The sequence below is a fragment of the Calidris pugnax genome, unplaced genomic scaffold (genome assembly GCF_001431845.1).
Source record: "Calidris pugnax isolate Ruff unplaced genomic scaffold, ASM143184v1 scaffold273, whole genome shotgun sequence".
Lineage (NCBI taxonomy): Eukaryota > Metazoa > Chordata > Aves > Charadriiformes > Scolopacidae > Calidris > Calidris pugnax.
Window position 1 is genome coordinate 7,072,823 of NW_015094508.1, and position 23,778 is coordinate 7,096,600.

The 23,778-nt window shown below is 36.7% G+C and overlaps 1 protein-coding gene across 1 annotated transcript; it reads left to right on the forward strand.

Moving 5' to 3' along the window:
* The first annotated feature begins 230 nt into the window (after positions 1 to 230).
* SGTB (small glutamine-rich tetratricopeptide repeat (TPR)-containing, beta) lies at positions 231 to 22,822 on the forward strand. The gene is made up of 10 exons (XM_014964919.1): positions 231 to 357; positions 5,542 to 5,645; positions 6,392 to 6,461; positions 10,282 to 10,381; positions 12,305 to 12,409; positions 15,231 to 15,369; positions 15,457 to 15,519; positions 17,568 to 17,605; positions 17,849 to 17,932; positions 19,401 to 22,822. Exons 1-10 carry the CDS (start codon positions 258 to 260, stop codon positions 19,510 to 19,512), a joined length of 915 nt encoding a protein of 304 aa, XP_014820405.1. The 5' UTR covers positions 231 to 257; the 3' UTR covers positions 19,513 to 22,822.
* Positions 22,823 to 23,778: the final 956 nt, after the last annotated feature.

The window sequence follows — 23,778 nt, forward strand, 5'->3', positions numbered from 1 at the left end:
AGGAATGAATCTGGAGACATTTGTCCTCTTTTGCTGATAGTTAGACTAGATTGTATGAGTTCTCCCTAAACCATACAATTTAACCACTTGTTTCAAGGCATCTCTTCATTGGGCTTTTGGGTGAAGGAAGAGTTTTTGTGTATTGTGTGTACTTCATACTGAGGCCAGTGGGAAGTTGGATGCTTTAGGAATTAATATTTCTGAATTAAGAGATCCTGTTGTTTTTTAAGACGCAGGAGAAACTCGTCGATTTCAAAATGTCATCCATCAAACGCTTGGTTTATGCAGTCATCCATTTCTTGAGAGAGCAGAGTCAGATGGATACTTTCACTCCAGATGAACAAGAAAGCTTGGAAGGTGAGCAAAGTGCTAATATATGTATGTAAAATACCTACCCATGTGTTAAATTGCTTGATGTATATTATCATAGAAGGTAACTGGAGTGACCTAACTGAAACTGCCACCAAATACTGCCTGTGAATAAGATCACAATCTTAATATTTCTGAGATCTCTCATATAAAAAATGTTCTAAAGTTACAAAATGTGTACTACCTTAATTTTGAGCAACAGATACTTTCAATCACATCAAATTAAGCATTGCCGTAATGCAGACTATGGTAGAGATTTCTGTATGTGTCCCACAGCCTTTTACCTGCTGGTTCTTTTTCTCTTTACTTTCACGTTTGGTCACTTTGTGCATTTTGTGTCTGCTAGTAGTTGTGCTGGCCACAGAGGAAGTAAGTCAATTAGCTTATATTGGGTTTGGTATATGGGGAAAATCTCCTGTTTCATATTTGTAAGAAATTGGATGTAATTTATGAGGGAAGGCTAAGAGATCCCAAGAATATTGAAAATAAAATGAATGACTTGCATTTTTAAAAAATTTAACTTGAATAGCTATTCCAAATAGCACATGGTAGTGAATGTTTTCAGTATGGTATAGTTTCTATTATACATTCAAGTTCATCTGTAGAAGTAGCTACAGAAGGCTGGACTTCTGTGTGTGTTCCTCCCTTGACAGATGTTCATTAAGTCTTAGTAACTTTATAGTACCTGTCTTTCTCCTTCAGGCTGCTCTTACTCCTTTTCCCTAATTCCTGGAGACTTCATGGGAGGGGGTGTCACAACGTGGAATTAAGCAAAAGATCAAAAAATCTCAATTCTGCAATGAGCTTTTCATAGCGTCTATTTAAAATACCTTTGCACTATTTCAAGCAGACTTTGGTTGTATGACTCAGCCAGAGGAGGAATTTGGAGGTAAAAGGGGGGGGGGGGCTGAGGACCAGCAGCCCAATAAACAACATCCAGGCAGCTGATCACTGGGTTACCTGAAATCTGAGGTATGAAGAGCAGACTTTGCTGAGGTGCAAAGCAAGTCCTGCTTCTCAGAGGCATGAACTTAAAAATGTAAACCTGGAGTCCGCTTCCTTCCAGTGTCTATTGGTTTTACAGTGTAGTTTTTCACTAATTTCTATCATGATATTCAAAGAATATCCAAATATATATCCAAATATATCCAAAGAATAACCCAAAGAATAAAAGCCAAAAGACTTTGTGTTATGTCATAATATGTACATTTGTAAAGTAGTAGTCATCTTTGAATTTAACCTGTAGCAGGTTATGATAAGGTTCAGTTCATGAAAGAAAGCAATGTTTTTGGAAATTGTATAATGAGAGATGCTTTTGCTTTTGTAATAAAACTGCATTTTTGACCGCAAATGTACCTGATAACATGTCTTAGAGCAACTGTAACCAATGTCTTTATGAAGGAATCAGCAATTTTAAGATTCTGTTTTCTGAACAAAAAGTATTATAAAACCTCACTTGTGCTTAAATGCTGATGTAAAATTTACCATTTTAATACAGATATGAAATCCTAATTTTAGAGCTGCTCCCTGCCAAAAGCATGGTACCATATGCTATGTGTTAGAGGATAGGAGGCGGACGTTCTGAGTAATTGACTCATTTTAGTTGTGCAAAGTATCTTTAGTGCATATGGAGTAGCAATAGCAAAAGTCCTACCCATTGAAGTGTTTAATGTTAGGTGAAGACACAAGGGATGAAAAAAATTGACTGATATTTTTCATTGGTACCTTATGTACCTACTTAGCATCTATGAAAACATAGAACACTCTATGATGAAGTGCCTGTGCCAAGAAGTAATTTAAACAGTTCCCATTCCCCCCAAAACAACAAAAAGAGCAAGAACATTACAAATAAAATTGAGACTTCATCAAAATAGAAGTTTAGGATGCATTAAAATAAAACACCACTTATATTGATAACCTGCATTCTGCAGGTTTGAATCACATAGCGATGTCAATGATAGTGTAATTTCCTCTAGGAATTTTGTACTAGCATGATGAGTAATGTCCTGGTTTAAGGAAGATTAGAACCAATTTTATTTTCATTAATTTTACTTTTCAGTTAAGCCTCTTCTAACTGACCGAAATTAACACCATGTTTTTCGGACAAGGTCGGCTTCTGGCAGTGATAAGGCCTGATGTTTGTAGTTAATACCAAGGAGTGTAGTTAATACCAATAAATGCAGAGAGGGTCCTGCATTTATTGCTATAACAACCAAGGTCAGCTCACTTTATTTGCCCTGTTGGAGGATCAGAAGCGGAAGAGTGTAGAGGGGTTGAATGGTACATGGGGAAAAGCCTTCCTTTCTCTGAGGGGAGAGAGGTTAAAGAGAGCATCTGTCATTCATTTAGTCCCCAGCCCAAACCACGACAAATAAAAATACCTTAATTTGAGAAAGCGGAGTAATCGGAAGGTAGACTGGAGAAATGTACTCCCCTACAACCCAAGATCTAGAGCAGTGATATAGATGATTTTTTTGGGAGTTAATGCTCAACCCTATTGTATGAACTAGAAACTTCACTTCTCCAAGTTATATTTTAGACAGTGTGTTTAAATGGTAGTTATTTCTCTTTCCTGTTTACAGTTTCTGTATTTTTTTTCTTGTCTACAGCACCAGTTTCCGTAGGATTAAAGCATAAACTCTACAGTGGGCACAAGGCTGTGATTTTTTTAAAATTTTTCTTTTTCCTTCTAAGGTCGGCGTACTGCCATGAATTTCTCTAAGGCGGCGTTTCCAAAACAGTGAAATTTAGGTGCAGGATCTATGTAACACTTGAGATGGGGAAGGTTATGTGTAAGATGAAGCAAGGTGATGCCAAGTACTAATGGGGCCTCAGCAGGCCAATTAGTATTCATTATGCAGTGATCCTGCATGTCCGCTGTGGTTCCTCGCTGTTGCTTGCAGCTTGTGCTGGGACAGCAAGAAGTCCTGGAGGCAGGTGGCAGTGGGATGCTGAGATGGACTCCAGCATAGCCCACGAGCTCCTCCTCCCAGGTGGTAGGTGTTTGCGGGAGCCCCAGCTGTTCAGCAGGGAGGGTGGTATCTGTAGGGGTTTGCAGGGTGGTCACCACAAGCTCCAGCAGCTGCCTAGGCTGACACTCTCTGACAAGATACTGCTCTGACAAAACCATGTCTTGACATCTTTGACTCTGCAAAGTTGCATTTTATGTCACATTGGAACAGGGTAGTTACTGATCTTGTCTTGATCTTGTCAACGTAATGCATCTTTTGATTTGGAAAAGTTTCTGATTTTGCTATTCTTGGCTTGCATGTTAACTACTGGTTATTAGTTTAACCTATGGATTCATCCCATAAGAGCTTCTAATTTTCTTACACCTGTGACAGTTCATAAGGATTTTACATTCCATTTTTCAGTTAGAGGAGAAATGTGAGAGTTCACTGTAACAACTGATTATTTCATGGAAATGTGTACTGGCAATAACACTATACTCAGGCTTATTTTGTTTAAGCATAATTTGCACTTCTACACTTTGCGAAGGTCTTCTGTATGGTACAGAGTTGGTGTCACTGACTGAAAGCCTTGAGAAAGATGAAGGAGGGGGTTGTATTTTAAATTTATGCAGAAGTTTGAGGGGAAAGCTGGTAAGTATCCTGTGGCAGGTGGCTTCCTATTAAGTGATAAGGAACAATGAGATATGTAATTCCACTGATTTTATGATAGGCCTGGTAATAAGGACTATTAATATATAATTCAGAATTCAGCATAGTCAGTGCTTACTTTACAAGAATTAAGTTTTTCCACATAGCAAGAGACAAAGGAGTTTAACCCAAATCCTTCAGCACTCTTACGGGGTAATTTAAAACCTGGCAAATTGATACATTTTTAGCATTCATACCTTATAAAAGCAAACTTCCTGCATATTTAGCAATGTATTCAATTGTTACATGTTATCAACATTAATTTTGTATTGTATTTGGCTTTTTCTGAATAATTTCTATTCTATGTTATCAGAGTTTAAAAAAAAATGTATCTTCCAGGTTTTGCTAATTATTTTACAAGTCTCCTTTTTCCCTCCTTTCTCCCAGCTGTGACATAGAAAATAGGCTCCTCAAACTGGCCTTAACTATTGTTAACTATCAGAAATTTTACTGCTCTAATTTTGGGTCAGTGTTCAGGTTCATTATAATGCAAACAGGAATTCAAATTATATTTATTATATTAACATTGGGCTGAAATTGAATTTAAATTTTAAGATTCAGTTTTTACTGATACTTCATTTGAATTCAGCTATTCCTGTTTATCTATAGTTGGAGTTAAAAAAGTAATTTTTCTGTTCAAACCAGGCTTTAGAAAGGCTTTTCTTTGTTCCTCCTCAGTTTTCAGCTTAATACATTTATTCCTTGATAAAAACATTCTACTAGCTTCTCAAGAGAATAGGGAAAATAACGATATAATTTGAGATAATATAATGAACAGAATACATATATATACAAAATTGTATATAATAGTTGCCATTGACTTCTTTTGCCTTAAAATATATGAGCACATTTAAGACTTCATTTAGGTATTTGGCTCTACTGTTTTTTAGTATTGCTTATTGTGAGTATATTTGCATTATTGCAGGTTTGGGAGGGCCATTTAATGCTTACACAACTGAACACATGAAAGGATACTACAGTTGTATTTTTTTTTAATAGGATAAAGACTTGTGATTAATGAAGCATTTCATTAATAAACAGTGTCTTCAGATAGATATATTTTGATCCAAAAAAAGATAAGTGTAGTAAGTATCTTGCAGTATTTTTTTACAGTGAAGACGTGCCATTTTCTTCCAACTATTATGCCACACAAATGTATGGCATTTGTGGTGTTTTGAGCTGGGGTGTGTGACGTGTAGTTGTGTTATGAATTGTGGTAATTTTATTAAATCCTCATATTTTTATGTTTTAAGAAAAGACTTAATGATTGAAAAGAAGTTTTATATTGGTTTATTAATAATAACCAAACTATGTATGGATTTGTACAGCTTATACTATTTTTTACCAAGTCAATTCTATGGGAAGCAGGTGTTCTCTCTTTATTTTGTGCTATGTTCCAAAGAGCTGCTTTGACTAGCTGAACAGGGAGATAAATCACAGCTTTATAAACAATAAGTGAAATTATACTTCTATTGAGAAATTGGTGACGTATTTTTTTTTTTTTTCTTGTAAGTTGCAATTCAGTGTCTGGAGACTGTGTTTAAGATTAATCTGGAAGATACTCATCTTGCACCTCCACAGCATTTGATAGAAATGTTCACAAATTCTTTTCACAAGGTAAGAATTTCATTTAGATTCTAAAGTTACTCTGCCAATATGTGCTAAAATTTAATATTGTGTACACAACCTTAAAGTGTTGTATAGGTCAAAACAATGTGGAAACTTAAGGAAAACCTGAGAAAAGTGAAATTTCCATGAAAGCTAGGAGAATGAGAGTATTTTGGGGCGGTGGGAGGAATTAATTTCAGCTCAACTAGGACAATTCCATATAGAAAATTACTGAATACTGCATGTCTCATTTTCACTTGAAGGATTTTAGTTAAGCATTTTGCAATTCCGGGAGATAAATGTCTGCTTGAGGTAATTCATGGTTTGCTGATGGTTCTGGAAATAATTTTGTTGTTCAGTTTTAAAGACATCTCTGTGAACACTAACCTTAAAATGGGAACTCCAAAAATCTTTTCTAATTATTTGTGTTGTCTGGGATCCTCAGTACAGGAAGCACAGGAATCCCCAGGATGGCAAATAGGAGTCAAAAGTAAGAAAACCAAGACTAGAAACATATCGGCTCTCTACCCCTTGGTTCCTTAAAATGTGTGGTCATCCATAGGGTTTTTTGAGTTGTAGAAAGCAGGCTGTCTTTCTCTCCTAAGGATGTTTTAGTGATGCTTAGTTCTTTCATACTTCCTGTGCACTACAGGAAATCCTGCTTATTGATACAGTGCTGCCCGGGATTAAAGAAGTTCTTAATAAAATCAGGGCTTGTATTATAACGAAAAATATTTTGGTTTGTTTACGCACAGAATGACGTGCTGCCTCTCTCAGATACTTTACCAGAGGATGTTGAAAAGGCTGACCAACTGAAGGATGAAGGTTTGTAATAAACATAGGAATAAACATCTTGTGTTCTTGTGCTTTTATTAAGATTTTTGGGCTATCATGGATAGTGATAGTATAGCAGCTGGGCAATGCACACCCTGTACAAAAGCTTATATTCTCTGGTGATAGCTCTCTTAAAATGTAACAAAGTGATTTATTCCATCTGGGGTTTAAGAAAATACAGCCTATTAACTCCTTTTCTCAGGATGTTGCTTAAAAACTAAGAGATAACAAGTCCTGGGCAACGTTCCTGAGTAGTAGAAGCTATAAAGAATGAGAAGTTGTTGTTTGGTGTATTATAGATTTCTCTGTTTTTCCATGGAATTGTTATTCAGCATTCTACTTAATATTGAAAAGGTTATGCGATGTCAAGGCTTGTGCGCTAGCTGAATATTGAAATACTGGTAAAAAGTTGACCTAGCTGAAGCCAATGGAAAAATTCTTTTGAACTTACTAGGGTTAGTATTTCACTTATGTAATTTTTGTGCTCTATAAAAATTGCAGAAGAGATGGTTGTTTATTTTCCCTTTGATACATGTTGTTGCTGTTATGTGAGGAAAAGCAGCTGTACCATAGAAGTCTTTCCTAATGTTACTCACAAAGGGATCTGTTTTATTGGCCCCCTAAAAAGCAGGGGGAGAAAAAAAATGGCATGTAGCACTGATAACTGATATGAATTGTTATCAGGTGGATTGATGCTTTATAAATCACAGTTTTTACAACATATCCAATTTTCAGATATTTGAGTTTTGTAGAAAAAATAAGTAAGTTTCTAATTGCTACATGTAATTCTCTCAAAAAACTTAGGATAGTGACAGGACAATAAGTCTGTCTTACCTTAAAACTGGTCATCTGCAGTAATGCAGTCCATTACTGACCGTGAAATAAGTTTCCCTAATGGTTGAAGTTACTCATCAGCTCATTAATTCTGAGAATAAGATCTCAAACAAGGTTAGGTTACAAGTGACGATTAGTTCATAAGTTGTAACACACCTGCTGTGCATCCTGGTTTTTCATTTTGCGGTCTGTTGCTGCCAGGAAAGAAGAATTCCTGTAGCACTCAGTATGGTTATTGGGCTGTAGGGATGTTCAGCACTTTCAAGGTGTGGGTGTTACAGCAATGCCTGTTTTAAATCTGCGACTTCTGTCTTGTCACCTCTCAGCCCACGGAGGTTTGTGAAATAGACTGAGGAAACGAAATGGATGTGTGCTATGTATTAGTCTTTGTGTGGTGTTAGTAAAGCAATTCCGTGTCTCTACTGAAAAAACTGAAAGGGTCTAAACTTCCACAAAGGGCCGTTTAAAGTGTCAGCTAGCAGGGGCATTAGTAAGAAGTTTGGAATTGCTTGAAATGCCTCTGGCTAATATCCCATAATAAAATTAAAGCTTCCTGTCCTGTTTTCTAATGCTGCTTTGTCATATTAATCCTTCTCATTTTCACACAGCTATTATCTATCACCGCTATTATGCTTTTCTAGTATTCTACCCTGAGTTAGGTACATAAATGAGATAACTTGGGGAAGTCCATTTGGCCCATATCTTCTATAATACTGGAGTTCTGTAACTCTGTCATTTCCTCATTTCTATCTATATGTCCTTACCAAAGGAATAACTTCCCTCAACTTTGTGGCCTCCAGCCTACTCCTCCTCTGCTCTCAAACCAGCCCTAGTACTTGCAGAAGTTGGCTAATGAATGGCAAAACATTGTCAGATAGCTGAGTTTTCTTTCTTGGTTGTTATAAAGCTAGGAAGTAATACACCCTCCAGACTAGCAAATGCTTGAATTTGCTTGCTTATCCTTGCATATCGCTTGACACTTTGGCATAACTTAAGCTATGTAAGAGAACAGATTATGTGCAGGTTTGTGTAGTCTAGCAGTGGCTTGATCCTAAAAAGATCTGGGTTTTACCACAGTATAAATTATAACAATAAGTAGTATTTTCATTATAGAGGACACACATTCAAAAGTATAACCATCTGTGGGGTATTTTTGTCTGCCATTAAAATAAAATATTACAGTTGCTGTTCCTTTTGTCCTGAATTGCTTAATCTCAGCAGAAATAGTAGGTCTAGCTATTTTTCTGTTTTCCTTTAGCGAATTTTGAGCTGGAGAGAGACAGAGGAAGAAATGTACCCAGTCATAATTAGCTCCAACTTGGCCTTGTAGCCATCTTGTAGGTCATCTTTAGTTCAGAGCAGCATCAGAAAATCAGAACTTTGATAATCCCTGATGACTGTTTTGTTTTAGAGAAATGTTAATTGCTGCAATCTCGTTGAGTGCAGCTAACTTGCAAGTCTTTTATGTGACAACAGGAATTAGTGTACAGACCTCCTTAGATCAAAGGAAAGATGTCTAGAAATGTGACAGATATGGTTAACATTCTGTGTGAAGCTGTACATGTAATTACAGTTTCAGTTTGCCTTCTCACTGCCAGGGATTGCTGACTATAATTAGTTTAGTTACTATTGAGAATAGGTGATTTTGTACTACCTTGATGATAGTTACTTAAATCTAGTTTTGTTTATTAAGCTCTTTATGCTCACAAATAAATGCTAGTGTAGTTGTTTTCAGTTAGTGCCTCACAGTCTTTTGTTTTCTATCAGACAAAATTTGCAGTGACTAAACTTTTCCAGCCTTTGCTTATGGAGTTATCTATGTCTGTAGTAATCTGTTGACCAATCCCTTCTCTTGCTTATTTTGGGAGAGGGTTGAAAAATTTTGCCAAAATACAAGGAGGTCTATAATTTTCCTGACAATTTCGTGACATTGCTGGGAAGCCAAGGCTTCTGTAGGACCTAGCTGGCCAAAGATCCATACTTGCAGGACCAGGGACAACCTTAGCCTTGGCCACTGTGAACTAGTACTTTTTCTCTACTACTCTGTCATGAGGAAAGAAGGAAAGTAACAGGACTGCTCTGTGTTAGGGAGGGAAGGATGTGTAAGGTACCTTTTGTTTTGAAAGACCTTACTCCAGCATTTTCTTTTCATAGAAAAGTTGTATTTTTCTAGTTTTATCACTGGACTTAGAAAATATGAAATATGAAACTTCATTATAGAGTAGAAGTTCTGAGACTTCTTGGTGAGAAATTTTACTTCTGAATCATTTTAGATTGCCTGTGCTATACATACTTTTCATTATCCTTATGAATGGAATCACAGAAGTGAGGCTTAAGTGCTTAGTCTGGCTTTTTGCTTTTCAATGTTACATTAATAGTTACAAGCAAGTTGTTGGGATGTGAGAAAGTAAGACCAAAAAGGGATCAACATCTAGCCTATAGGATTATGAGACTTACAAAAATAGTTAAGACTGATTAATCTATATTAGAGTGGAACTGCAATTAAATTTACACTTCTCAACAAATCGATCTTTGCTTAACAGCAGAACGTAGCTTGAAAGTGTGAAATAGCAAGTTGAGATTGGGAAGGTTTATGTGGTAGTCTACAATGTACAATGCACGTAATAAACTTTACTGACATAGTAGATATTTTTATTTGCGTTATTGCATGCCAGTTCTATTTAAATGAATTTATCTCAGAAAAGTGCAGAGCACTGGAACAGGCTGCCCAGGAAGGTTATGGAGTCTCCTTCTCTGGAGATACTCAAAACCTGCCTGGATGCGCTCCTGTCCAGACTGCTCTGGGTGAACCTGCTTTGGCAGGGGGTTGGACTAGATTGTCTCCAAAGGTCCCTTCCAACCTCTACCATTCTGTGATAACTACCCTATATAGATGCTATAATGTGCCTGCTCTATTTCTTTCATACGTAGCAGTGTATCTTTTAACTACTTAAGAGCTCTTTATGATTTATTTCAGGTAATAATCATATGAAAGAAGAAAACTATGGTGCTGCAGTGGATTGTTATACCAGGGCTATAAAACTGGATCCAAACAATGCAGTCTATTACTGCAACAGGTAAAAACAAAATAATACACACTTTTCCTTCCTGAACTTCATTAACAGTATTTTAAAAATAAATTGTGAATTAGATCAAAACAACATGAGGCTAGAAAACCCCACTATCCAGAAATTTATCATGTTAAATTTGTAAAAGATCTAAAGTGAAAATAGGCTTATTAAGCATATCTCTGTCAGTTAAAGGTATAATATAGGCTTTAAAATTACTTGTAGCACTTGATAATAGGTTTTTGTGAGATAGGTTGTCTATATTAAATCATAATGTAGGCTGTGATTACTGGTCTGTTGAGAGTAGTAAGAGCCTTTTTTTCTGGTGTTCTGGTGACTCAGCTGTCATTAACTTCCTCTGGAAAAAATACCATCAATGTGGGAAGGCTATTTTGAAGATTTCAAGCATTGTATAAATACTCGGCATTTTTATGCACAACCTGTTGAGAAATAACAAGGCTGTTGCTGTAGTTTCATTGTATAATCTGTTCTTCACCATGGTGAAGACATAGTGACACGGGAGCAGATGAAGTTTGAAAGTGCATGTCAACCCAGCAGCAGAAGTATCCTCTTTTGGTGTCCTGCCCTAAAGACCAGCATAGGAGCAAAGGCAGAAGAGTCTATGAGCCCTACTGGAACTCTATAACCACTCTGCTCTACACTCTTTGGTGCCTCCATTACCAGAAGGATATATTAAGTGGTGTCAGTCTGTCCTTGTGGCACTGTACCCAGTGAATTTTTCTATTTTTTAGCTGTGCTTCCATTATTCCAGAGTTTACTTTGCCATAAATACAAGCGAAAGGTTCAGCGTTTCATGGCAAGCATAAAGAGAAAGGAAATGCACAGTTTACTAATATTTTACATTTGTAAGATGGCAGTTCAAAGTGTAAATCATCTATTTTCCTTGAGAAAACTGATCATATAAGTGATTTTAGGTATAAAATGGAAATACAAGACCAGATTCAGAACCCTCCCAGAATCACTGAAAGTCTCCTCAGTAGAATGGGCTTAAGCACCAAATCTGTAATTGGCAAGAGTAGAAATACTTCACTCTGTGTGTTATATCATCACATACCACATTTGTGAGGACCAAAATGAATCTTGAGGTCTCCTGAATCACAGGAGAAAGGACTGAATATAGAGATGATTGTAGCATCCTAATAAAAAAGAAGAATGCTTTATGCAGTGGAAATATTATCATTTCTACTATAGTTTTTTAATCAAGGAAAAACAAATTACTGTTTTGAGACCTTTTGAACTGGAGAAATTTTGATTATTAATCTGTTCCGATGTTCTTTTTAATTTGGGCATGTCTTTAATCTTACCGTGTCAATGTCCACAACATTTAGTACTTCTCTGTTGTAGAGATGCAATTGTAATTCAGCAATTTGGAGATTACTGAGAAATGTTATCCCAATTTACCTGCAAGCATAAGTTGCCTGCTAAAAAACTGAGCGGGGAAAAATCACAGCGTTCCTTTGAATGGCAGTAAAACTATACTTCTTGTTGGAAAACGCCAATTGTATAAAATACTTGTGCTTAATCAATGATTTTATGTAAACTACTACTTGAGAATTTCACTTCTTATAATAGGTTTTATGATGTATTTTGTGCATAGTAATACAGGAGATATAAAACTTTTCCCTAGAGTTATTTATCCTTTGTGCCCTCAAAGGTGAGAGTGTGTTCTCCAAAGCCCTAGCATATAGCATTGCGCTTAAGCACATACTTAATTCAGAACATTTTCTTGTCCTACTTAATTGAGGAAAGCTGAGGCATTGACTAAAGAGTGAATGAGAAGTCAGTAAGATGAAACAAGTCTGAAGTTAGTCACAGACATGTGAATATTTAAGCTTGTTTTTTTTTTTCTTCTATTGTTTGTTTGGGGCTTTTTGACAAAGCTCTCTCCCTTCCCTCCTGTCTTCCTCTTAGGGCTGCTGCACAAAGTAAGCTCAACAACTACAGCGAAGCAATAAAGGACTGTGAGAGAGCCATAGCAATAGATCCCAAGTACAGCAAGGCGTATGGGAGAATGGGGTAAGCTAATACAAGGAGTAAACACTGAAGACCCAAGCGTAAATCACCAAAGATTTTCTGAAATTAGTGGATCTGGATTGTTTTACTTAGCTGACGTTCTTGTTCTGAAAGAGTGGCAGTTTTCTGAAGATGATCCTACCAGGCAATCAGCTTTAGGCTCTATATATGCAGTTGATCTCGGCATTTTCATATTGGATTTCATCAGCTTGCGATTTTTTTTCTTTTAGTTTATCAGCTTTATAAATTTGGTTTAAGAAGTCATGATGTGTTTTTTTTCTACCTCCTGCCTAGTTAATTAAAACTCTGCAATTGGAGCAGTGAATCTGTTAATGATGTTGTTAGAGAACAGATCCTAAAAGCATTGGGGTTTCACACTAGCAGGAATAGAAGCTTGATTTTTCTGTTTGATAGCTCTTTGGAAACAGATATTTTAGCAAGACTAAGCTGTGCCCTGTTGGTAGTTTTTCTCAGTCATGTCTGAGAGATTAACAGTATATCCTCTTTAGGTGGTGGGTCTGATTAAACACTATCTGAAAAAAAAATGTCAGGAATGTTCTGAATGGGATATCTACTTGAGTGAATGGCCATTCTTCCAAGATGTGTAGCTTTGCGTTTTCAATAATCAAATATATTGTGGGTGTGGGGTGAATGTTGCATAAGGCTCTTGAGGTTATATCTATACTGGTAAATTAAAAAATGCTTGGGATTGTTTGTTGGGTCAGCTGGCACAAAATGGCCTGTGTCTATGTTATTAAATTCTAGTTTGCAGTATGGAGTGGCCACATACAATGCCTATTGCTAAATTGCATTGTCCTGTGTTAAATTCTGAACCATGCCCTAAAATTGTCTGGGATAATGCTTGTTGGCCTGGGACAAAACCATGTCAGAGAGCATTTAAGATCAAAGATGATGGAATTCACTTGAAAACTTTCCACTATACAGTTTATTTTACTAATGCAAATGTAGACTGGCTGGCTTTTGAGATAATTCTTCACTTGTGAAGTTTAGGGACTGAATTGGTTTTGTCCTATTTAACTCTCTTAAGATTGTTTCTTCATATAGCACAACCTGAGATCCCCTGATTTCAGTGAGATGGAGGGAAGCTACAGGCTGATTTAATTGGGAATCGGAGGTTATTTTAGAGTTTTGGCTGTGAGACCAGTGTGCCTTTTGACACACAATGTAAGTGGGCAAGTAATCAAGCTTCTCTTTTTTTTGATTGTCTGGTTGTTTCGGTAGAAGATACACTTTGAGCCACAAGCCATTGCCTAACTCAGCACGCGAATATAATAATACATTTAGCGCAGGCTTAATGAGGAAGTCATGCTTGTTTAGTAATAACAAACCAACAAGTGCAGAAACCAACTTCTCAACAAAAAATTTCTTGTCAGAAAGCTGTGTTTTCTGACTGCATTATGCAGGCTTATCAGTTTTTCTCAGTTTGACAGGGTTTGACAGAAGCTCTTTATATGTCACAGAAAGATGCAGAAGTGCCATAGAAATATGCAGAGGTGGGAACCATGCAATCAGTTAAAGTGATACTTCCAGTGTGACCTTGAGAGAGAGAGCACTTGTCTGAGTAGAAATTGTGAGCAAAGAAACTGTCACCCACTGTTCTGACTTGTACTGAATTTTACATACTTTCTCTGTAAAAAAAGCACAATTGCATCATAGAAATACTGGATTGCATTTCTTGTCTGGACAGAAATTATTTTGGCAAGTTTATGGGCCAAAAGTGAAAATGCTGGTTTGGGTTTTTTTTATGTAACTGTGTTAAGAGAAAAAATACTAAAATTGTGTGGGTTCCTCCAGGATCATTACTGGAAAATCCTGTAGTTTCATACTGAGTTTGTCATCACTGAATAGTAATAACACACCGAGCACTCTTGCCCGAGATAGAAGGATAAAGTCTGTTGGTGAGGAGGAGCACAGGCTTATCAACCCCGTCTGTGCAGCTCAGCACATGCCCAAGGGGGATATGAATACTAAATAGCTGAATATGAGTTACACAGATCTTTCACAAAATGTGGAAAAGATCAGTTTAGTTTTGTGGTCAGTATAACTTGAAAGTACAGTAGAAGATAGAATTGAAAATGCAGCCAGATGGACTTCTGGAATAACTCAAAGATGGATGATGTTTTAAATGTAGTAGCTAATGAAATTTGAAAACAAGTGCTGTTTCAAAAGTAGTAGATATGTCCTGTGCTCTCCTGAGCTGTTGGGAAAGAACCTTAACATTAGGCAGACTTTCCTGATCCAAGTGTTCCTCACAACATCTTACATCTTACTACTATTTTGTATAACTCATTTGTCAAGCTGTTGAAGTAGCAGATCCCAAAGGAGAACCTTACACTGATCCTAAGAGAAAAATCTATTCTGCTAAAACTTGTTCCAGTATTTGATTTCTTGAATCTGCAGAACTCACATTAAGAGTATCTTCGCCCTACTTACCCATGTACCCTTCTGAATAATCTCTTGAATCAAAAGGACTGGAGGAAAGAGAGGAATTCCTTATCTTTTGTGAAAAGGATGCTGGATGCAGCTTGTGTTCTCGAATACAGACTAAATCACTTGATGATGCCAAGGACTTTTTAATGAAACTTGCATATATATGGAACAGACAATGCAAGATGAGTTCTTGAGGGATCATCTCGTGCAAAAGGAAGTGTTTACACTAAGCAGCACCATAGCAAAACTTGCTTTAACTTCGTGCACAAGCTAAAGATTAGTTGTGAGATACTGTTTTACTTAGAACAGAAAATGTATCATTATCTTTTAATGGTCATTATATTCTACCCAGGATTTCTTTATTTCACATTAGGTTGGCTCTGACCTCAGTGAATAAATATGAAGAAGCAGTTACCAGTTACCAAAAAGCACTGGATCTTGATCCAGAGAATGACTCTTATAAGTCAAATTTGAAAATAGCAGAACAGAAACTAAGAGACATGTCCAGTCCTGTAAGTTAGCTCTGTATCTATTTATTTACAGTAGCTTTAACTGGGAACTTGTAGGTAAACTTGTCTTCAATTGCAATTTGTTTGTAGACCGGAACTGGGCTGAGTTTTGACATGGCAAGCTTGATAAACAATCCTGCCTTCATTAGTATGGTGAGTATATTTCAAGCTTTACATTATACTGTTTTTAAAACTGATATTTAGAGAACAACTCTTGTTTCATAACACAAGCAGTTTTAATGATTATGATGACAAGGGTTTCATTATTCTGAATTTAAACTTTTCTAAGTCATTTTACACTCAAACCAAGAAGTGAAACATAATTCTGCTATAATGCCAGTCTTATTTCCAATTGATTCTGTCGTACTTATGAACAATAATGTGCACAGATTAGCTATGCTGTTTTTATAAATGGCATGATAGTAAAACACTTGTCAACAGCATGGTGAAAATTTCTTCTCTGTTCTCCACATACCACTTAACAAAGAAGTGATCTCTTAAATGAATAGCAGTTGATTCAGATGTAGTCTACGCAAGACTAAAGTAACTGCTTGGCAAGAGCTATCCAAGAGACCTTTCTGTTCTTACTTTTTTAGTTTCTCTGACATCTTTAACTTCATGAGATGTGCAAACATTTAATATAAATAACATATGGTGCCTTCCTTTATTTCCAGGACAATGGCAAATTGTGGTTTTGTTCCTCAGTATTTTTTTCTCCATGCATGGCTTTCTTAGCCAAATGGTATTAATTAATTTTGAAGGATGGTATTTGGAAAAAAAATGCAAAACCTATTTATTTCCTTTGAGAACTCAGTTAGAACTTTATTGCCCTTTTGGTAGCTTCATTAGGACAGGACATTTCAACCAGTGCTTCTGTGTGGAAATGCAGTGCGTGCAAGAGAGATGAACACATCTGGTCTGATAGAAGGTCCAAATAATAGAGATGGTAGGCAAGGAAGCAGTCAGCAAGTTCTCCAATGACACTAGTGATTAAATAGCACTGGAACAACGTGTACCAGTTCATTGGCCACATGACTTACTCAGACAATCTGTATCTGTTCAGAGCCAAAGACGTACGCTTCAATATAGAGGTAACTACGGGGAAAGGATTTTTGGCATTATTTCCAGAAGATGCCTGATCAAGTAGATAGAACACAGGGCTTTCAGCCAGGAATGAATGAATGACTTTCCTGTGATGTAGGTTTTTTTTGTTTGGTTTTTAAGGAAAAAATTGACTCACTGCCTGACCTTGGGAAAGTTACTTCTAGCCTGCATTTTGGGCCCCTAACCTAGATTAGACTTGTTACTGATAGAAGAAATAAAACAAGTAATAAATCCTCTATTACCTGTAGAATGCATCTGAATTTGGCCTTTAACATCCAACTGTACACTAGAAAAGAACTGATTTACTTTTGAGAAGTATATATGGGGATATATTAATCAATAAAATGAATATTGTATATATCTGTTTTTTGTAGTACCCTTAATAAGAGAGTGAATAAGCAGATACTGCATTGTGCCTATCGGTCTTGTATTCATTCAGACACTGATTTCTGCATGAAGTATGTTACTAACTAAAATATCACCTGGTTTATTCTGTAATATCTGTCCATATACACCCTTACACTATGGTAAATACAGCATAACTTTTGAAGTGTCTTATGAATGAGAAATTTAAATAACCTCATGGTTACTACAAAATAAGAAGATATGCAATTACAATGAAAGATATATGTTGCTACAAAACCATGCTACCAAGTAAGTCCACACTCTGGTTTATTCTGCAATATTTTTTGGTCATAATCCTAACAGTTTATACACAGTAGTAATAGTAGTTGCAAAGCCAATTTATCCAGACGGGGAATCAACAAAATATAGACTTTTCTCCTTTGTCCTTGGAAGTCATAAGCATCTTTTATAGTTCTTTTTTTTTTTTCTGATGCTGGGATCAGAATGTTGTCTTGTCATATTTTTCATGTCTGAATCTGTAACCACTATTTTTCTCCTTGTCATATTCTTGAAATACATTGCTTTAACAATTCTTTTTGCTGGGGACCGTACTCTGCACATAACCTTAGCTTAATTTTGTAAAAAACCATAAGACTACAGCATGTGGGTTTTGAGTTTTTTTCTCACATTTTCCTGAGTGATACCTAAGTAGTAAATATCTTATAATTTCAGCTATATATTGTCTATTCTAGGCAGCAAGCTTAATGCAGAATCCTCAAGTTCAACAACTGTAAGTATTAAAATTGAGTACTATTACAGCAAATGTTTTTAGGGGTTCAAATTAGTAAGAGAAAAAGTGATTAATACTGTATTTCTGAAAATGTGATTTTTGCTTACTGCAACTAAAACTACTGCAGTTTCTTCGTCTTCCAGCTTGTTTCCTCCCAGCAATTAAAAAAAAAGAACTGCAGTTTATTGCTTACTGTAAAGGTCCCTGCATACCCCAATGCCAACACTGTGCTCACTGTTCCAGGATGTCGGGGATGATGTCAAACGCCATTGGTGGCCCCGCTGCCGGGGTGGGTGGCCTCTCGGATTTGTCCAGCCTGATCCATGCGTAAGTAAGAATTGTATAGTTTTAACTGTTACATTTGTAGAAGTGCCCTTGTGCAACATCTACTTAAAAGGGATAGCGTCAAGCCACTTACACCGTGGGCTGTCCCCATTATTCCTGATTATTAAAATCCTACCTGATAATTAAAACTGAAAACTTGAAGACTGACTTATTTTCCACTATCTCGTTTGTTTGCTTTGAATGTTTCCATCAGTTGGAATGACTAACTATGTACTCGGTTTCATTTTCTGGTTGTCATACACTCTCTGCTTTCTAAATGCCACTTGCTGAAACTGCTCCTATAAATCTTTAAGTACTCCTACGTGTGCTTTCAAATTGTGTTGGTAAATTTACTACCCCGTATCCCAAACACTTGTTAGAGAAGCTACAGATTGACTTTGCACAGATTGCAACAAAGCTCCACTCTGTCATCCCTCTATTTACACTGGGAAGGCTTCGGAGAACTCATTTTAACGTGGAGTAGCTTTTACAAAAAATGGGACCCAAACCTTTTACAATATAATAATGATAATCCATCTAGAAGAGTCTGTGCAAAAACATGCCATTTGCTTATATGGCCAGACATCCTAAAGGGCATACAGTTTTACTTTATTTCAGCAGTCTAGCCTGTTTCAAACTATTGAAAGTTTTGCACCTTCTAGGCAAAAGTGATTTATAATTCACATCACAGACAGGAAGGTGTTCCCACAAAATCAAGGGCTGTTCTCACAAACAGCATGTACTACACCTAGATCTATGGAAATAGTGGCTTTTCTTCAACTTGCACTGTGGTTTAAAGGAGTCTTGCTAATTTGCTACTCGGGCAAAATGCAGACGTTACAGAGAAGCCATGCCAGGCTATTCATGAAGTCGTAGGTTTTACTTACTTTTTGTAGTAAACCAGCATTACGCTTTTCTTTTACATGGAATTATTCTCACCTATTAATGTAACTGTTAAGTTACAAGTGTGATGGAGATGGATCTGTCATTACGTCAGTCATACAAGACATAAAGGTGTAACTGTATGCTTCCTTTCTACTAATGACATCTTGCTCACAAGCACAAGCTGGCAGCTGCACACTGTATTTCTGGGAAGGCTAATACAAGGTTGCACTTTGGCTACAAGAGTAGTTGTCTTAAAAAAACAAGAACGGATCCTCTAAAAGCAGAAGGGAGCAAATCGTAGAGCACACTTGTTGCTAAATTTTAGTTTTACCAACCAAGGTAATACTTTTTCCTCCATGTTATCCAGTAGAAGTAATAGTCCTAAAGAATGAAAATGAAGATCTGATGATATCCCTGTTTGGAGAGACTTTAACTAGACGAAGTTGTAATACTACAAATATCTTTATTGAGACTATACAGCAAGTTATCTTTAGTCTTAACTTCAGCCGTATTCTGTTTTCTTACAAATGCCGCTTGTCAGTTTTTTTTTTCACCTGTTGATTTTACTTAAAATTGTTCAACACAGGGGGCAGCAGTTTGCACAACAGATACAGCAGCAGAATCCAGAGCTCATAGAGCAACTGAGAAATCACGTCCGGAGCAGATCTTTCAGTGGCAGCACTGAGGAGCATTCCTGACTCAAAGGAGGCACGTGAACTGGAATGGTACATAACCCCAAAATGCATACCATAGTTAGTAGCAAAAGCACCATTGTAACTCTTCTGCTTGAATAGAAGACAGAAAATTCTTTGTGTGTGTTTGCAAACAAGAATAAATCTGTTAAACAGATCTATTGCACATAACTTGGAACATATCATTTATGTATAGTTACTCCTCTAAAAATTAATACACTAAATAGGTGGTTTATTAAAATCCCTATGTAAAAGTCATTTTCAGTATGTGCATTAGATTGATCTCCAGGGCTATTGAGTGGGGAGGAGTTTTATAGTGGGCTGATCTTGCGTAACAGCTTAATTCTAAAATCCTGGTGTGAAAGGCAGATTACTCTTATGGTGAAAATCATTGCGGCTATACTCCCTGTCAGTAGTGAAAGGATAGGCCCCTCTGATGTGCCCTTTTATAATGAGCATAAATCAATGTTGGGCGTATATAATGCACTTAAAACTAATGCTTGAAAAGTCTGGTTCTTTAAGCCTGTGGAGGGGCCGTTGTTAGAAACATGAACTATTTTTCAACTTCATTGGGCAGGAGGGAGGGAGATGATTGCGTATGAAGGAGCACTACAAGTTGTAGAGAAAGGAAAGACACTAATCCCGAGTGGGATAATGCACAGAAACCAAAATGAAGCTTGGCTTGGAAAGAATATTAAGAATTTTTAGGCTTTTCTACTGCCATGTATACCCCAAATCGTGATGGTAGCCCTGGAGGTCAGCATTATGGCACTATTTTCCTAGGCATGGCAAACTGTATTACATTCCGTGTATATGCAGTATTTAACATAAGCTTAAAATTCTTAACTGTAATAAGCTAAAACTGAACCTGTGACTGTACAAATAACTAGTACTGAAAATTTATTAAAAAATAACTGCCTTAGAAAGAAGAATTCTCTTCCTATTCTTGTGTGGTAAATCACCAGCTTAATTAAGGATTTTTTTTTAAGTTTCATTACACTTATCTATCTTAAATGATGGTTATATGGCCAAGTTAAATATTTTCCTACTCTATAGTATTTCTGTTCCTACCCTGGCTTTTCTTGCTCAGTTATTCTTACTCTTTCAGAGAGCACTGCTTTTCTGTATTTTTATTATGTTTTTTTATTATTATTCTGCTTACTGTTCACACTGCTTTCTGTTACATTTGTTTTTACTCCATGGAGGTTCTTATCACTCATACTTCCCTCTTTTTTTATCAAAACTAATTTGAGGAGCCTTCTTTGATTCCTAAGAGAAGGTGATCTCTGCTGGGCAGTTAGATTGGAGAAGGTAGGTGGAGGAATAACAACAGGCTCCTAGATGGAGAAATACACAGGAACCCCTAGACCTCAGGCATTGTATCTTATTCATCTTGTGGTCAAAAAAGAGCATCATCAAGAGCAAATGCAAAACTTGGGGCCAAGTCATGTGCTTGACTGTAACAAAAGTGCTAGTTGTGTATCTATTATATGAGTCTTCCCCTGCTAAAACAGGGAAAAATGCAGCTGGATCCAAGGAGAAAGGAAAAAATTACTGGAAATGCAAACCCAGGAAGTCCGTATTACTGTCTGATTAATAAAGGGGTAAAGCTTAATAGAGCAACTTAAACAACTTTAAGACATTTCACACTTTATTCAGTAGAGCCTGCCTATAAGCAGCATTACAATATTTTTTTAAAATTTTCACTGTAAGTTGCTGTAGCTGCCTTTTTGAGGCTGTAGATGTACTTAAGCTTTACATTAAAAACATTTCCAAGGAACAGCTTCTGATGTAACATCTGCTGACAAGAAAATCCCTTACTTTTTTCAGTGATAGTTCAGATCCTGAATCTAATCCATTCCAGAAAACTGCTACTTAAGTTCAGTTATATTTAACAGGAGGATACTAGTTACAAGCAAGATCAATGGAGGCTGTAGGTGGGCTACAAACATTGCCTGGAGTAGTGTGTTGTGTCAGAAGAGAAGCACTGCTCCTAGCTTATCTCCTTTAAGCTTCACAATTCCTCTTAGTTCTCTTTCATATTTTCAGTTTTTACTAACTTTGATAAGGGAAACCAATAAAACCAGAGTGGACCAGACAGCACTGCAGTATCTCTCACTCAGTTTATCCTTATGTTGTGACAGCTATCTTCATGCTGTCAGTTACCTTTCTACTTTAAGACAAGAATGAGCATCAAGAACATCTTGAGAGTTCCATAAGAACTACAAAATGCAGTAATATTCAAAGAGTGCCTGTGGAAGCTGTACTGTCCAAGCCCTGTGGCTTACCAGATGTACAGGAGATCTATCCCCATGGTTAAATGGAATGAAGCATTTGTTAGTTATGTGAAAACTGCTCTTGAAATCGTCTTTAATATAGAGTGGTAACTTCCATTTCACATACTACAATATTGCCATGTTTAGGTTTTACTCTAGTACAGATAATATGTAACCAGAGTATTTATTAAAACGTTGATGGTATTAGCTAACCCTTTAGGAATGTGCTACAACTGGCACAATATTTGTAAACATTCTTTGTTTCTTGTATATTAACAGAAAGGGCTTTATAGCCTGAATAAAAAACAGAGAAACCAATAACAGGAGCTGTCATTACATGCTTTTCCATTGAAACCAGGAACAGAGGGATCATTTTTGCTGAAGTCTATTTTGCCTTGAATAGGCTGGATTGTTTCACTGAGCCCTGCAATATATCTTAATTGCAGGGTGAGGAAGGAATCTTTTCCTGTGTGATAACTGCACTTTTTTTTTTTTTTTGCACTAAAATTTTTCATCCTGCTAGATCCAAGTAGTAAACCACAATCCCCACAAATACGGCTTTAATTTGAAATCAACTGCAGTTTATCATTCAACGGAGTAAATGTGCATTGAACACCTAATTGGTTTTGTATCATTACAGTTCCATCAGCATATAAGCATGGTAATTGTTAGAGAAGAAAATGTTTTGCACTTGAATTGTAAACTCCTGTAACATGCTTGCATGGAATTATATTCTTCTAACTATGCCTGATCATAAAGACACTTAATGAAGTGTTCTGCTTAGGCGTTGTTTCAGTTTCACTTTTGGTTTTGCAACAAGTACACAGTAAAATCACGCTTCATACTGAGAAAGAACCAAGTCTGCAGCTTTGGATTCCTGCTGTTTCAGGGCTACAGAAAGTCATACTGGCAAAATGCAACCTGTCTACCATGTCTGTGTCTCCTACCTCTTATTACCATATGGTTACATCTCCTCCAACTTGTGTCAGTTTAACTTGAAAATAGATTACAAATAAAGTTATTTACATTTTTTGTCTGGATAGTGTGGTCTTACTGTTTTCGTTTGTGAATGTGTCTAGAGTAACAGATAAATTCAATTTTTTTAATTACATGTTTATATTGGTTAATCAGCATTTTATTAGATGTGCAGGATATAGTTTTAATATTTTCTTCCTCTATGGATTCATTCCCTCAAATTACTAAGCAGCTACTGAATTTATCTAATATTTTTAAATTGAATTCTACACTTAAAGATTTTATACACAGGAAAACCTTAAGTAAAATACTGTCAAACTAAGTAAAGTTGCTAAGTGCCAATATAGTAGAAAAAAATATGACAAGCCATTGAGTAGAATCTCTAACACTAGTTAAACCAGGAAAGCGAGTCACCATTTTCTGTATTAAAAGGCTACCTTTGGGTGACCTTAGATACATCAGCCAAAAATATTTACATCCTTTGGCAGAACAAAGCAAGGGAATAGTACATTTCAGTGCTCTACCAAGTCCTGAATTCCTTCCTGCATATGCTTTGGAGAACCCGATCTAGGGCAGCCATTCAGGGTTTTTCTCCCTCATTTTCCTATAAAAACTATTTAAATGCTTCTTGGATGGGAAGAGTATTTGCACTGCCTCAGTTTAAAAAATGCCTGAGTTCTGCTATTTTATTTTTCGGTTCCCTGCTAATTGGGAAGTAACATGGCTGTTCACAGTATTCCCCCTGTGTTGCAGGGAGGCACAGCTCTCCACAAAACTGGGACAGATCTGGGGTATTACTCCTTTCCAAAGACCAAGACAAAACCAGCATATTCTTTGGCTGAGACTCTGCTTTCTATAGCTGCTGGCACCTCAGCAGTGCCAGCTGCCTCCCTCAGCCTCTAGTTCTAGTGGCTGTGCCACCTACCAAGCAAATGCACTGCCAGGCCAGCTACACCAAAGCGTTTCTTTTAGGGGTTTGGATTCCAGGAACTTGTCTGTAAGAGGCCAGTTCCTTCAAACT

What these genes read in the sequence shown, in the direction of transcription:
- SGTB (XM_014964919.1), top strand. Translation starts at nt 258, where the DNA reads ATGTCATCCATCAAACGCTTGGTTTATGCAGTCATCCATTTCTTGAGA. An exon ending in TGAACAAGAAAGCTTGGAAG is followed by an intron (nt 358 to 5,541) that starts GTGAGCAAAGTG and finishes TTTTCTTGTAAG; the next exon opens with TTGCAATTCAGTGTCTGGAG. An exon ending in TTGTCCAGCCTGATCCATGC is followed by an intron (nt 17,933 to 19,400) that starts GTAAGTAAGAAT and finishes TGTTCAACACAG; the next exon opens with GGGGCAGCAGTTTGCACAAC.